General features: G+C 42.9%; 3 protein-coding genes across 3 annotated transcripts; all 3 read left to right on the plus strand.

Moving 5' to 3' along the window:
- The first annotated feature begins 91 nt into the window (after positions 1-91).
- LOC134330906 (V-set and immunoglobulin domain-containing protein 10-like 2) lies at positions 92-3,217 on the plus strand. The gene is made up of 5 exons (XM_063012178.1): positions 92-302; positions 1,734-2,021; positions 2,241-2,501; positions 2,573-2,833; positions 2,916-3,217. The coding sequence occupies exons 1-5, from the start codon at positions 92-94 to the stop codon at positions 3,215-3,217; spliced, it is 1,323 nt and encodes a 440-aa protein (XP_062868248.1).
- Positions 3,218-3,922: 705 nt separating this feature from the next.
- LOC134330907 (V-set and immunoglobulin domain-containing protein 10-like 2) lies at positions 3,923-6,732 on the plus strand. Its single transcript, XM_063012179.1, has 7 exons — positions 3,923-3,934; positions 3,999-4,134; positions 4,226-4,507; positions 4,589-4,864; positions 5,453-5,707; positions 5,795-6,055; positions 6,710-6,732. The coding sequence occupies exons 1-7, from the start codon at positions 3,923-3,925 to the stop codon at positions 6,730-6,732; spliced, it is 1,245 nt and encodes a 414-aa protein (XP_062868249.1).
- Positions 6,733-8,944: 2,212 nt separating this feature from the next.
- Positions 8,945-12,424, plus strand: LOC134330908 (V-set and immunoglobulin domain-containing protein 10-like 2). The gene is made up of 7 exons (XM_063012180.1): positions 8,945-9,236; positions 10,160-10,435; positions 10,983-11,240; positions 11,324-11,584; positions 11,746-12,039; positions 12,155-12,333; positions 12,419-12,424. Exons 1-7 carry the CDS (start codon positions 8,945-8,947, stop codon positions 12,422-12,424), a joined length of 1,566 nt encoding a protein of 521 aa, XP_062868250.1.
- Positions 12,425-15,049: the final 2,625 nt, after the last annotated feature.

The raw sequence follows: 15,049 nt of genomic DNA on the forward strand, positions 1-15,049 counted from the left end.
TCACATTTTCATGACTTGCTTGGCAGTGCCAGTGTCCAAACCCTATATTCTACTGAATGAGTCCTCAGCAGTTGAAGGTTCATCATTCTGGATGAGGTGTGATCTAAACAATGGTACAAATCCTATCCAGTACTTCTGGGAGCAGGAGGACCAAAGTGGGCTGGTCACCATACTGGCTGAGAACAACAGCAGTCTGATCAGCTTCACTCGGGTGAGCCGTAACCACACGGGCTGGTACAGGTGCCTGGTCAGAAATGAGGTCAATCAGCAGCTCAGTGAACGTATCTGGTTAGATGTCTTGTGTAAGTAAGAGAGAACACCTACACCTTGTTGTTCTGTTAAATAGCTAACGGTATTGTCCTTCACAATTCCATCCACACTTATAGAACAGTTTCTCAAGAGCTTTTCAAATGGTTCTAGATACAGTATAACCCTGTCTGCTTACAGAACCACTCCAAAGCTTCAATGTTTGTTTATTCCTCCAAATGGTTAATTGCATCTTAAATTTGCTTTCAAGGATGTAATTTCAACCCCAGTACATTTATAGTAGTTGCCGTTTCACAACAATTAGCTGATTATCTATTATGACAAGCCAGCTACCAACCAAAGAGCTAACATGTGCTTCCATGCCAATCTTTCTTATTAAATAGCTACGACATTTACAAAGCAAACGAAAGCTGATAACACAACAGCAAATACATCACCAATAACACTATAGCCTACAACAGACAGCTTACCTTTCTTAGACCAACATCAGAGTCTAGTTCTTCATTTTTATCATCAGCATCTTGCTTAATCATGATTCTGTTGCAATGTCAGCAGCTAAAATGATACAGTGCCCCTAGTGACCAGGAGCATTTCTGGTGTGAGCAACCTTTAAATGCAGTGATTTTAAAGTTCATTCATTCATTAATTGATTGTCTGTTTAACCACTGCTTTATCCTATTCAGGGTTGTGGTGGGTACAATTTACTAGGTGAAAGGTCGGAAACACTATGGACAGGTCGCCAGTCCATCACAGGGCCACACACACACACACACACACACTTACCTAGGGGACTTTTCGTTTTTTTCTTTTAACCTGACTGCACGTCTTTGTACTGTACGAGGAAACTGGAACACCCGGAGGAAGCCCAAACAGACACGAGGGGGGTGCAAACTCCACACAGAAAGCACCCAGAAAGCACGACAGTGCTACCCACCGAACTCCTGGGTAGGGGGGGCGGGGCGGGGCAGGTGCACTGGGGCCCATGGCATGGGGGACCCTCCATGACATGAACATCGCACTATATATGTTATACTGTATATTGGTTAAGTAAAATATTCAAAGTGAGTGAGTACCGTTAATTCATTCGGATCAGCTATCAGCATACAGCATTGATTATATATATATATACTGTATATATATATATATATATATATATATATATATACATATATATCACTGATTCCTGCTGATGTATTTGTGTTCTCCTTTAATGCTGTTGTGTTCTCAGCCACTGTAGGGACTGGAATACCAAGCCTTTCATCTAGAAAGCAGGTCCATTTAGCTCTTTTGGACTTTTGGACAAATATATGATGACACGTTTGAACTTGGATCAGGGATTGGGACTTTTGCTAATCCTTGAATAGATCATTTAAACTTCTTCCAGTCGACAAACCAAAGTAATTCTTCAGGATTATTTTTCTCAGATTCTACATTTTATAAGTATAAATAATTTTTATTCTGTTTAGTTGGACCCGACTCGCCTCAGATCGACACCACAGCTCACTCAGTAACAGATCAAGGATACTCCGTCATGGAAAATGGAAACATCTCCCTCACGTGTCGAGCCCTGTCCAACCCCGCCAGTCGATACATCTGGTTCTACAACAACTCAGAGATTTATGTTGGAACACGGCTCACCATCACCAAGATCCTACGCAGGGACACGGGCAATTACACCTGCCTGGCACAGAACACAAACCTCAACACGTACCTCAACACGTCTTCCAAGAGAACCGTTACTCTCACTGTCTACTGTAAGTAAAGACCACAAGAGAGCCGTCTTTCTTCTCTAAGTGAATTTTTGTGGTTTTTTTATTGTGCTGTTATGTAGTTACATCCCTGTATGTGCGTACATGTATTCCTACTTACTACTTACAAACTTAAGTTCATTATCAGTTTAATATGCTGTTGGGGCCAAAAGTCTGAGACCTCCAGTGAAAATGCTTCTGTTCACCTTGGACATATTCTCGCAGATCCACCCAATGTTGCACCAACCTGCTCTATCCTCCCAATAAACAACTACACTGACCTGGCTCTCACCTGCTCCTGGGATGGAGGTTGTCCCCCAGCTACCATTTATTGGAGACCAAATAAGAATAGAGACCCGGCAGTCTCTAATATCACTAAAGTCACTCAGATTCAGCCAGGACCTGAGACTGCTAACAACTCGTTATTCATCTGCTATGGCTCACATGTTGCACTCAATGCTACCCAGAGCTGCAATGCTAGTTCATGTAAGTAAGACGTACTTTGGGCTTCCTTTTTCAACAAGGAGCACAGAAATGAATCTTCTTCTTTTTTTAAGGGCTGCCTTATGGAGAACCCAGATGTTCTGCAAATTCCAGCCATAATAATGAGCACCTAATGCTGTCCTGCTCCTGGGAGGGAGGTTCTCCTCAGGTTTTGCTTTGGTGGACCTCCAGTTCAGGAGAGATACAAAGTACACCCGAGGAGAAGTCCGACATCCTGGTTCTGCACTCAAGTAGCATTCATAATGGCAAATTCTTTGTATGCCATGCCAAGCATCCACTAACCAGAGATACCACTCAGTGTGTGGTAACGTTTGGTAAGTTCTACTCAAAATGCACAACGTTTGTTTATTATCTTTATTCCCACTTGTTACAAGAACAGTTCCCTTTAATTTCCAGAGGCGCCAGTGTTAATGACCCAGCACAGCATGGTGTCAGTCTATGAGGGTAACGATGTCCAGCTCGCCTGTGTGGTCAGCAAAAGCTACCCCGCTACTACAGAAATTACCTGGTACAACAACTTCAAGCAGGTGATCAACGGCACCACGAGGAAGTATGTTCTTGAACAAGGTGCAGCCTGGTGTAACCTGACCATTGTGAAAACGGACAGAACGATGGACAGTGGACAGTACTGGTGTTTTGCTAATAATGCTGTTGGAGGAGCAGAGATTTCTGTTTCATTGCAGGTGATGAGTAAGTGAAGCACTAAATACATTTCAGTGATAGTTTTTTTATAGGATTTTTAATATGAGAAAGGTTGGACTGCAGACAGGCTGGTTTAGCACCTACACTCTTGCTATGAAGCCATGCTGTTGCAAGTGCTTATGTGGTTTGGCATTGTTTCTCTAAAACAAGCAACATCGTTGTCTAGAGGGCAGCATATCTTGCTCAGAAATGCCTATGTACCCCTCAGAATAAATTGTTACCCATACTCTTAGCACTAACACACCCCAAGTACAAGATGCTGGCTTTATTCGGCTTGGAAACAACAGGGGAGGGTCTGGAAAACACTATAACTATATAAAACATTGTATTCCAAACTTGAAACGTGTTTCCACTTCACGACCAGTCTGTCTCATTTGAGCTTGAGCTCCAGAGAAATCACCAGCAATTCTGGATGTTGCTGCATAGTAAAGTATCAACTTGCTATGTTTACTGGTTTTCCAAAGTTTTCCATGTGGTTATTTAATAAATAAGTATATTGTGTTTTAAGGCAGTGAGGGACAGAAGGTCTCGAAGGTCTCTTCTTTGTATTGGTATCAATAAAACACCTGTAAAATAGGTATACCAGCTCCTCTGACCTTTGTTTCTGGATCTATTTTTGTTACAGGTTACCCAGTGCCTCCAAACGTGACCATCAGTCGACTTCTCTATAGCGGGCGACAGAGGACAAATGTTAATCTGGAATGGTTAGTCAAGTCAGATGGCAACCTCACTGGGTTCCTCATTGAGCGCACATGTGACATTGCCTCTTATTGGCAGAAAGTAGCTGATGATCTTGACCCCGGGACTCATAGCTACCACATTGCCAATCTGGACCCCAGTGTGAGGTATGCATTCCGTGTCACAGCGGTCAATCGCCGTACCTTCGGCAATCCTTCAGACATCATGAGCCCAGGTAAGACCTGCTATGACATGGGCAGGATGTTTTCATATAATGAGTTTGGTACTGTATCAGTTCCAAAATCAGTAGTTCTATTATTTTACAGTGGGATTACCAGTGTCCAAACCCTATATCCTGCTAAGTGACACCTCCCCTGAGGAAGGCACATCAGTGTGGATGAGCTGTGGGCTGGGGAATGGTACTGAGCCTATCCATTACATCTGGGAGCTCAAGAGACACGACGGGTTGGTCACCATTCTTGCTGAGCACAACAGTAGTCTATATACCATCACCCGGGTGTCCCGGAACCACACAGGCTGGTACAGGTGTCTGGCCAAGAACGAGATCAACCAACAAGGCAGTGATCAGATCTGGTTAGACGTCCTATGTGAGTTTTTTACTTAAGGAAGTGATTTCTCATTGAGAATCCATTATATGCACATATTTAATACCAGCCTCTTCTATCTAGATGGACCTGATTTGCCTCAGATAGACGCCACAGCCTATACGGCCACAGAAAATGTTTTTTCAGTTCTGGAGAATAGAAACATTTCCCTTCTTTGTCGAGCCTTTTCCAACCCTCCCAGTCAGTATGTCTGGTTCTTTAACAACTCCCAGATCTACACCGGACCACAGATAACCATCACAAAGATCCAGAGAATGCAAGCAGGTGACTATACCTGTCTGACCAAGAACACTCACCTCAACACTCACTCCGAGAGAACGACCACTCTTACCGTCTACTGTGAGTCCTGCTTCACATCATCTACATGAGTCCACTTTTCTCTTCATTCATTCTGGATATATGTAGGGTGGTTTTCTCTCTTGTTGTTGATTTGTGTTCTTCCTGTGCAGCTGATTCTTAAAATAATTCATGATTTTTTTCATGAAAAAGGGAAGAATCTGTTTAGGCAGAGCAATAAAAAAGGCTAGACCAAGAAATAGGGAAACGATTGGCTTGTTGTTCAAAGGGTGAGTGCCGGAGGAGATTCTTCATAACTGATGCAATTACGACCTCTGCTGGCTGACTGAGGGGATAATGTGGGGATAATGTGATCAGGGTGTGTCTCTCCAGACACAAAGCTGATCCACATGTGAACTCACCTCATGCAGGTGAGAAGATGCAGGCGGCTACTGCACACGTGTCGGAGGGGGTGTGTGTTAGTCACGGCTCTCCTCGGTCAGAGTAGGGTTTAAAATCAGTAGAGAGGAAGCGTAAAGAATATTAGCACACTGTGCTAGTATATTAGCACTGTGCAAAGAATATTAGCACACTGTTTACTCAGTAATTGTTTTTAAACACTAAGACCCATTCTAACACTCCCTCCTTTAGATCCACCTGATAGAATTCCATCATGCACCATGTTCCCAGCAAATAACTACACTGACCTAAAGCTCTTTTGCTCCTGGGAGGGGGGTTACCCTCCAGCTTCCTTAAAATGGACTTCATTGAATGGAGTGAACAGAGAAGGTTTTGCTGAAGTCTCACAGGTTCAGCCAGGCCCTGGTACTGCTAATAACTCAGTGTTCACCTGCTATGGTTCACATGTTGCATTAAATCTCAACCAGTCCTGCAACACCAGGGCGTGTGAGTGTACAATCTATCATCTAACATGAGTTGCATACACAGGAACCTGGTGTTCATTTGCTTACATGTTGCTTAACTGTTCCTCAGGGCTGCCACATGGAGAACCCACATGTGTCGCCAATTCCAGCCTTAATAACGAACACCTTGTGCTGTCCTGCTCTTGGGTAAGGGGTTTCCCTCAGGCTCTGCTCTGGTGGACCTCTGGTTTAGGGGACATGCTGAGTGTATCTGAGGAAGAAACAAACATTTTGGTCTTGCATTCTAATAACAGCTACAATGGCAAATCGTTCGTGTGCCATTCCAAACACCCACTGGCTGTAGAAAGCAAGAAGTGTGTGTTGAAGCTGGGTAAGACGTTTTCATCATTGCTCGATATTCACCGACCAGGCATAACATTATGAGCACTGACAGGTGAAGTGAATAACACTGATTATCTCTTCATCACAGCACATGTTAGTGGGGGGGATATATTAGGCAGCAAGTGAACATTTTATCCTCAAAGTTGATGTTAGAAGCAGAAAAAATGGGCGAGCGTGAGGATCTGAGCGAGTTTGACGAGGGCCAAGTTGTGATGGCTAGACGACTGGCTCAGAGCATCTCCAAAACTGCAGCTCTTGTGGGGTGTTCCCGGTCTGCAGTGGTCAGTATCTATCAAAAGGAACAGTGGTAAACCGGCGACAGGGTCATGGGCGGCCAAGGCTAATTGATGCACGTGGGGAGCGAAGGCCGGCCTGTCTGGTCCAATCCAACAGACGATCCAACTGTAGCTCAAATTGCTAAAGAAGTTAATGCTGGTTCTGATAGAAAGGTGTCAGAATACACAGGGCATCACAGTTTATTGCTTAAGGGGCAGGATAGCCACAGATCAGTCAGTTAATGTTATGCCTGATCGGTGTAATGTGTAGTTCCACGCTAAATATTCTTGAGATTCTTTATTCCACATGAATTTGAAGATGTTCCATATGCCTCGTTCCTCCAGATGCACCTGTTTTGATGTCTCAGCACAGCTCGGTATCGGTCACTGAAGGCAGCGATGCTCAACTCACGTGCAATCTGACCAAACACTATCCTGCAGTTACAGAAATAATCTGGTACAACAATACAAAACAAAGACTTGGATATCATCTCAAAAAATACCTTCTTCAGCATGGTGTTGGTTGGTCCAGCTTGACTGTGCAGGGTACAGATGGCACGGTGGACAGCGGACAGTACTGGTGTTCGGCTACCAATGCTGTCGGAAGCGCTGAGATTCCCATCACGCTTTTGGTGATGAGTAAGTACAGTAAAAAAGAATACAGGGTAACAGAATCATGCATTTTTTGGCAAGACTAAGACAATGTATTGTGCAGTCATTGTATGGTGGCAGCACGTTGGTGCAGCAAATATTATGGGTACAGCACAGCACCAAGGGGAGTTTAAAGTTTAAATCTCACCTCTTGTCACTACCTGTAGTTAGTCTGACCTGTTCATTCACCAAGACATGCACGAGGTGCTGTGGCTGCTCTACTTTTTGGGTAAGACCAGCACCCTGTCCAGAAATGCATTTCTGATTTTGCTCCCTGGGTGGCACTAGATCTACTATGTCACTGGTTAGGATAAACTGGTTACTGAAGAGTCGCTCAGGTGGCGCAAAGCACTGAAGACAGCTTGAGGTCTAAAGTTCGAATCTCAGCTGATATACTAGAAGGAAGGAAGGTCGGATGGGGTTTCTCCACGCCATTACATAACGTAACCTCTGTTAGAACATCAAGAGATCTTTAAGAAATCTTGCTGCTCTTGGGAAACTCACACAGACAGACAGTCAGAGTAAACGTTCACTTTATTACATGAAAGGAGTGAGTTTATATAGCTGATGTGTATGTGAGAATGTAAGCTTATGTCTAAGTTTAGTGAAATTCAAATGGTAGGGCACAAAGAGAATTATTTACAAGCATGCCCCAGAACCAAGTTAATGGTTGGGGGTGTTGGGGTTATTGGGGTAGGGTCCGTGTACCTTTGGTTATTCGTTTTTCAACAAGAAAACGAGTAACAATGGCTTTTTTAAATTAAAAACGGCTCGTATTTTAATCAGTTCAATCGCAAACAAACGTGCAATCGCGTGCACGCGCTGACGTGTATATTTGCTTCAGTGTAAATCAAGCACAAGTGTTGAGAAGAAAGAGCAAAAAATAGTAATAACGTTACGCGTCCCCTGTTCTGACTTCTGTGTCTGCCGTCCTTTTTTCCTGTCCTTGTAATTCACACAAGAACTAATATTCCTAAATAAAAGGGCTATTCTAAGAAAAAGAATGCTGTTTACTAACGTCTCACCGTCGTCACAAAATTTACATAAATATTTTTTTCACCATGTAGAACTCAATTCTGTAATACAGGCATAACTAATCGTACACGTCACGGTGCAACTATTACAACATTTACCGCATTTTATTCAGCGTTCTGCTTAATGAACTTTTTAGATGCTCCCTTAGATGAACATGGCATTTAAGAAACAGCTTTAACTAAATAACTTTAAAATATATTTGATTGTTGTTTGCTCCTTGGTTACTGGATGTTTATTGGCCGAGAACAAGAAATACTATAATACAAGAAAAATAAATAAATGACGTCTCGGACGTCAGGCGATCATCCAGTACGCTTCTTCATAATGTTTCTTCTTTGCAGATAGAGCAAATATATTGTGGCGCCGGCAAGTATGGAGGAAGGGGCATCAGGGCCGCGAGATGGTTGTTTTAGACATTCATTCACACACATGAACATTCACACAACAGACAGACAAACAAAGAACTGCTTATCCAGCCCTTACCGTAGCCACACCATCCCCAACACTGGGCTACACGGCTACGGTAAGTCTGGATACCACGGCCGCAAGGCTTTCTGGGTAAAGCCCGTTCCGGCCCCCCAGTGGCGGACGCTACAATATGCACATAGAGAATAGAGTACATTTGTTGCAACATAGAGGCCTGGGAGAAAAACAAGTCACCAAAAGTTTATGGACACCTTGATATTTTACCTAACAAGGCACGAGTGGTGGGGATTTCCATGGAGCATAGCGTGACTATCCAGTGTAGCTCTGAGTTAGAATCCAGCCAGACTGGGGGTGGTGTCAGCAGCAAGGGAATAGGAAAATGGAAAGAGGGATTAACATGGGGAATGGGAATGGGGGGTGTCACAAAAGAAAGGGTTTAGCTTTTTTTCCAATAGTTGTCCTTGAATAATCTGCTTCATTTATAACGGACGATGTTCTGTTTTACAGTGAGCATTTCCAAACCACAAATAGTGCTGAGCGATGCATCTCCAGCGGAAGGTTCATCATTATGGATGCGCTGTATTGTGGAGAAGGGCACCGGTCCTATTAACTACACCTGGGAGCAGGAGAGCCCGACGGGACTGATTACTACACTGGCCAAGGGAAACTCCAGTCTGGTTAACATCACCAGAGTGACCCGTAACCACACAGGCTCGTTCAGGTGCCTGGCCAGAAACTCAGTCAACCAACAGCTCAGTGAGCGTACAGGGTTAAACGTGTTATGTGAGTAGAACCTGTAACATATCTAACTATCTTGAATAAGGGCTGTGTTGGCTGTCAGTGACTGTCTAGATATTGTTTTTATATTTTGCGAATGTCTTTGTCATCTCATCCTTACAGTTTTAAATCCTTCAATAGAAAGAACGTGTTAATGTAAGTAAATGCACTTTGAGGTTCTACAATTACTGACTGTAGTCCATCTGTTTCTCTACATACTTTTTTAACCTGCTTTCACCCTGTTCTTCAATGGTCAGGACCACCACAGAGCAGGTATTATTTAGGTGGTGGATCATTCTCAGCACTGCAGTGACACTGACATGGTGGTGGTGTGTTAGTGTGTGTTGTGCTGGTATGAGTAGATCAGACACAGCAGCGCTGCTGGAGTTTTTAAATAACGTGTCCACTCACTGTCCAATCTATTAGACACTCCTACCTAGTTGGTCCACTTTGTAGATGTAAAGTCAGAGACGATCTCTCATCTATTGCTGCTGTTTGAGTCGGTCATCTTCTAGAACTTCATCAGTGGTCACAGGACGCTGCCCACGGGGCGCTGTTGGCTGGATATTTTTGGTTGGTGGACTATTCTCAGTCCAGCAGTGACAGTGAGGTGTTTTAAAACTCCAGCAGCGCTGCTGTGTCTGATCCACTCACACCAGCACAACACACACTAACACACCACCACCATGTCAGTGTCACTGCAGTGCTGAGAATGATCCACCACCTAAATAATACCTGCTCTGTGGTGGTCCAGCATGAAAGGGGGCTAACAAAGCATGCAGAGAAACTGATGGACTACAGTCAGTAATTGTAGAACTACAAAGTGCTTCTATATGGTAAGTGTAGCTGATAAAATGGACAGTGAGTGTAGAAACAAGGAGGTGGTTTTAATGTTATGGCTGATCGGTGTACATGTATCTCTTGTACAGTCGGTCCAGATTTACCTCAGATTGACGTGGTAGCGTACTCAGCAACAGATCAAGGATACACAGCTCTGGAAAATGCTAACATCTCTCTGATGTGTAAAGCCATGGCTAACCCTCCCGGTCAGTACATCTGGTTCTACAACAACTCCCAGATCCACACTGGACCTCAGCTCAACATCACTAAGATCCTGCGTGTCCAAGCGGGTTATTACGCCTGTCTGGTACTGAACACTTACCTCAACACTCGCTCCAAGAAAACCATCACGCTCACCGTCTACTGTAAGTCCGTCCACTGTCATGAATCCAATGAATTGAGTTTCTTTTTCTTGTATTTTGCCTTCTGTGGATCTCAAATAAGGTCTCGTCTTTTCCTAAAGAGGGACTGAAACACACAGATGCAACAGTGGTTGAAATGATTATGATTCATGACTATTTTCCTAATTATTGGTCATTACTGACCAGTTTTGTGACATCAGAAGCACTTTTAAGTGAAACCACGAAACAGAAGATAATGTATAGGAAAAAGGAGCTTGTTAAATGGACAAGTGAATCAATCAAGCTAATGAATTTCTATTTTCTCCACAGACGTGTGAGAAACATAAATCCCTCCAACACCTAAAATCACTGCACTTTTATTACCACTGTTCGGTTATGCTATCTGTATCTGTCTCACTTTTTCTGGAATACTGCCCTCTTTACCTAGAAAACATCTGATCTGACCTTCTTCAGCTTACATCACTGAGCATCGACTTTCTTCCACTGCTAAACCAAACAAATTAGCCCTAATGAACCAGGATCTCGTATCAGTGTAATATTTTCCTTACAGATCCACCAGATGGTGCTCCATCTTGTTTCATTATCCCGGTCAACAACTACACTGATCTGGCTCTGTCCTGTTCCTGGGTGGGTGGTTACCCTCCAGCTACCCTGAACTCGGGTCCGTATGTAAACGGGGGCAACACACAGGCTGTCAGTAACATCACCGTGATCCAGCCAGGCTCTGAGACTGCCAACAACTCTGTATTCACCTGCTACGGTTCACACGTGGCACAACAAGCTTCCCAGAGCTGCAGCAGTAAAACGTGTAAGCATGATATTAATGACCTATCGTCTGACTCCATATATGATCCCAAATCCAGTAGGAAAACCAATATCTTTCATTTCCAGGGCTGCCATTTGGTGAACCCCAGTGTTTTGCGTATGCGACACGTAACAACGAGTACCTGATGCTGTCCTGCTCCTGGGAGGGCGGCTTCCCTCGTGCTTTGCTTTGGTGGGCCTCAAGCTCAGGAGACATGCAAGGAACATCTGAGGAGAACTCCAACATCCTGGTCCTGCGCTCCAGTGCCACCTACAGTGGCAAAGCATTTATATGCCATGCCAAACATCCGCTGGCTAAAGAGGCGAAACAGTGTGTGTTGAAACTGGGTAAGGAAGTATTTAGAAATGAAATTGAACTGGTAGATAGCTTAAATAAGCTTCAGGTATCTGACTTCCTTTGTGAGAAGCTACATATTCAACATCTTTAAATTTCCAACTCATATTAAAGCTAAAATAAACATTGTATAATCAGAATGACTGTCTTCCAGAGGCACCAGAGCTGAAGACTCAGCGCAGTGTGGTTTCAGTCTACGAGGGAAACGACGTCCAGCTCACCTGCATCCTCATCAAGAACTACCCGGCGGTGACAGAAATCACCTGGTACAATAATTTAAAGCAAAATGTGAGTGATGCCCCCCAAAAGTACATCCTTCAGCAGGCTGCAGCCTGGTTGAATCTGACAGTACTGGAGACAGACAGCTTGGTGGACAGTGGACAGTACTGGTGCTCTGCTGCTAATGCTGTCGGAGGAGCAGAGATCCCCATTACTCTGCTGGTGATGAGTGAGTTTAAAGCAAATAGTTGTTTGTACCATAAAGGAAAGCTGGTGTTTAAATATCTGGGCATCAGTTCTATTATCTGAGATTTTACCAGCTTTTTAATGCCTGTCTGATTTAGGGTACCCAATGCCCCCAAACGTGACCATCACCAAGCTCATGTACAGCCACCATCAGAGAACAGATGTTAACATGGACTGGCAGATCCAGACAGACGGAGAACTCACTGGGTTCTTCATTGAGCATCAGAGGCTTCCTGTACCTGTAGAACAAAGTGAAGATGTTCTTCCTTGGCAGAAGGTAACAGTGGATTTGGAATCCACTGCACGTAGCTACCAGATTACCGGTCTGGATCCTACTGGTAAATATGCGTTCCGGGTGACAGCTGTGAATCACCGTACTATTGGACATTCATCACAGAGGAAGAATCCAGGTGAGAAATGGGAAATAGGAATTCTTTGGAGTTGTTTGATCTTCAGAAGGTTACTGTCTTTAAAAAAAACTACATGTTGTATTTTAGCTAACCCTCCATTCCGGGCTTATCCTGCTGTTATTGGGGCGGCTGTTGGAGGAATGATTCTGGCTACAGTCGCAACAGTGCTGCTTTTTGTTTATGTGCTGAGGAATCGTAACACCAACCCATGTGAGTGCCACACAGCAGTATATACCCCATTAATCATCATCATTAAGATACAGTTGAGCGCAAAGGTTGACATGGACTTTTTGGAGACGTGTGTCACGGCAGTCTTGGGATTGTAATGATTTCTGCAACAGTTCATGATTGGAATACAATGCTATTTGGCCTCTTAATTCCTGTAATTATGATTGACCACAGCTGATGACATTTTAATAAATAAAAATAATTTGATTGGGTCATAAAGAAAACTCGAATTGTCATTATGCTAAGAGAAATATTGTCTGTATGGTCAGATTTCAGATAGGAACTGTCTGGGCTTTCAAAGCTCTCAGAGAGGGCATGAGGTCTTCTAAAAATATTCATTCATTCATACATTTTCTTATCCACTTATCCAATTAGGGTTGCGGGGGGTTGGGATTGGTGGTGGAGCCTATCCCAGGGCAGACACACATACACACACGTACACACACCCATTCACTTATAGTGCAATTCAGTGTCTCCAATTAACCTGACTGCATGAAACAAATTCAAATCTAAGCAAATCTGTTGCTGGTTGGTGATTGGTGGTCAAGCTATACATTTTTAGAGGGCAGATGACAGTAAAATTGCTTTATTATCTCTAACTTTATGACATGTTTTACCCATTGTGCCAGCTGCACTAAAATCTGCCTGCAGATCCTCGTGGGTGTCATGCTTAGAGTTTAAGAGACCTGATTCGCTACTGTCAAATTTGATCCACAAACCACCAAAAACAGGTCTACTGTAAATAAGAAGCTGCTAGCTGGGTGATTTGTTCTTGAATTGTCAGTTTTCTTGACAAAGAATATTCTAAAACTGCTGGAATCTTCCAATCATTCATTCACAAAAAGAACTGAAAGGAAATTCATTGAAATCCCAAGACTGTCCATTACAAATCATTCTAAAATATTTTAACAGTATTATTATATTTCTACAGGTCTCCATGATCTAGTATTTGGCAGGTAAGTACTAATAAAAGTTATTTTATTATAGTTGTATATGTTATTAATGTTTTATGATTTTCTGGAGTAATATTTATGTTCTCTCAGGAAAAACAGCCAATCCAGAGAAAATATCAGCTTCCCTGAGGACGAGGTACCTGAATCTTTTAACAATAAACAAATGCCTGACTAGGAAACGGTCTACCAAATGTATTGTGTTTTATTACAGGTATTTTTAATGTACGGTTAATGTTAACTAAAGTTTATTATACAATGCTGTTTTGCAGACAAACTTTTTTTTTTTAAATGTTACTTTTCAAATAAGGGATAACATCTTGTTTTAACTAAAATAAGCTTTATTTAATAATGCATTGAACAAAAGAACTGTCAATAAAGATCACTATAGAACCTCTGTTGTGCTGTTTATGTTCTCATTGCTTTTCTTGCCAACATGTTATTGCAAATCAGTGAACAAAATAAATCAATTATATGAAGAAAATTATATGCAGTAACAGTTTAGGGAAGGCCCTTTCCTGTTCCAGCATGACTGTGCCCCTGTGTACGAATCAAGTTTTATAAAGACATGAAGAACAGCAGAGCCCTGACCTCAACCCCACTCAACAGCAATGGAATGAACTGGAACATCAACTGAAGCTTTCTTGATTAACATCAGTGCCCAGCCATACAAACGCTGTCATCCTTTGACCGAATGGGCACAAATTCCTACAGACTTACTTCAAAGTCTTGTAAAAAGTCTCGTCAGAAGAGTGGCTGTTGTTATAGCTGAAGGGATCACATAGAGGTCACTCTGTTTTAATAGCAATTTTTTTTTTTAATAGGACATCCGGGTGGCACGGTGGCTTAGTGGGTAGCACTCTTCTTCATTAAGGCCTCACAGTCCTGGGTTCGATCCCCAGGTGGGATGGTCCGGGTCCTTTCTGTGTGGAGTTTGCATGTGCTCCCCTTGTCTGTGGGGTTTCCTCTGGGAGCTCCGGTTTTTTCCCACAGTACAAAGACGTGCAAGTGTGGTGAACTGAAGATACAAAATTGTCCATGACTGTTTGACATGAAACTTGTGAACTGATGAATCTTGTGTAACCAGTAACTACCGTTTCTGTCCTAATAAATTAATCCTAATAAATGAATAAATAAAATAAATGGGACGTCCAACAAGATCATGTTCATGTGTCCAAATACCTCTGATAAGTCTTGCTGAAAAACGTACTTATACAAATTTTTATGCTTATGTTATTACACATATGAAAGCGATGTTGGCGACCCAGGCCATCATGGTTTAGATGATTCTAAATTCTACTATGCTCCTGGATGATATGATGATATGATGGCTTTCTGTGTCAGTATTGAATCTTTTCTTATGTCTTGTAACATGGCGCGTGTTTGCTTTTGGGCAGTCATGGAC

The sequence above is a fragment of the Trichomycterus rosablanca genome, chromosome 16 (genome assembly GCF_030014385.1).
Source record: "Trichomycterus rosablanca isolate fTriRos1 chromosome 16, fTriRos1.hap1, whole genome shotgun sequence".
In the NCBI taxonomy this organism is placed as follows: domain Eukaryota; kingdom Metazoa; phylum Chordata; class Actinopteri; order Siluriformes; family Trichomycteridae; genus Trichomycterus; species Trichomycterus rosablanca.

Coding starts and splice junctions, on each gene's coding strand:
- LOC134330906 (XM_063012178.1), top strand. CDS start 92: ATGAGGTGTGATCTAAACAATGGTACAAATCCTATCCAGTACTTCTGG. Junction 303..1,733: donor TATCTGGTTAGATGTCTTGT/GTAAGTAAGAGA, acceptor TATTCTGTTTAG/TTGGACCCGACTCGCCTCAG. Junction 2,834..2,915: donor TCAGTGTGTGGTAACGTTTG/GTAAGTTCTACT, acceptor TTTAATTTCCAG/AGGCGCCAGTGTTAATGACC.
- LOC134330908 (XM_063012180.1), top strand. CDS start 8,945: ATGTTCTGTTTTACAGTGAGCATTTCCAAACCACAAATAGTGCTGAGC. Junction 11,241..11,323: donor GAGCTGCAGCAGTAAAACGT/GTAAGCATGATA, acceptor TTTCATTTCCAG/GGCTGCCATTTGGTGAACCC. Junction 11,585..11,745: donor ACAGTGTGTGTTGAAACTGG/GTAAGGAAGTAT, acceptor ACTGTCTTCCAG/AGGCACCAGAGCTGAAGACT.
- LOC134330907 (XM_063012179.1), top strand. Junction 4,508..4,588: donor GATCTGGTTAGACGTCCTAT/GTGAGTTTTTTA, acceptor TCTTCTATCTAG/ATGGACCTGATTTGCCTCAG. Junction 4,865..5,452: donor GACCACTCTTACCGTCTACT/GTGAGTCCTGCT, acceptor TCCCTCCTTTAG/ATCCACCTGATAGAATTCCA.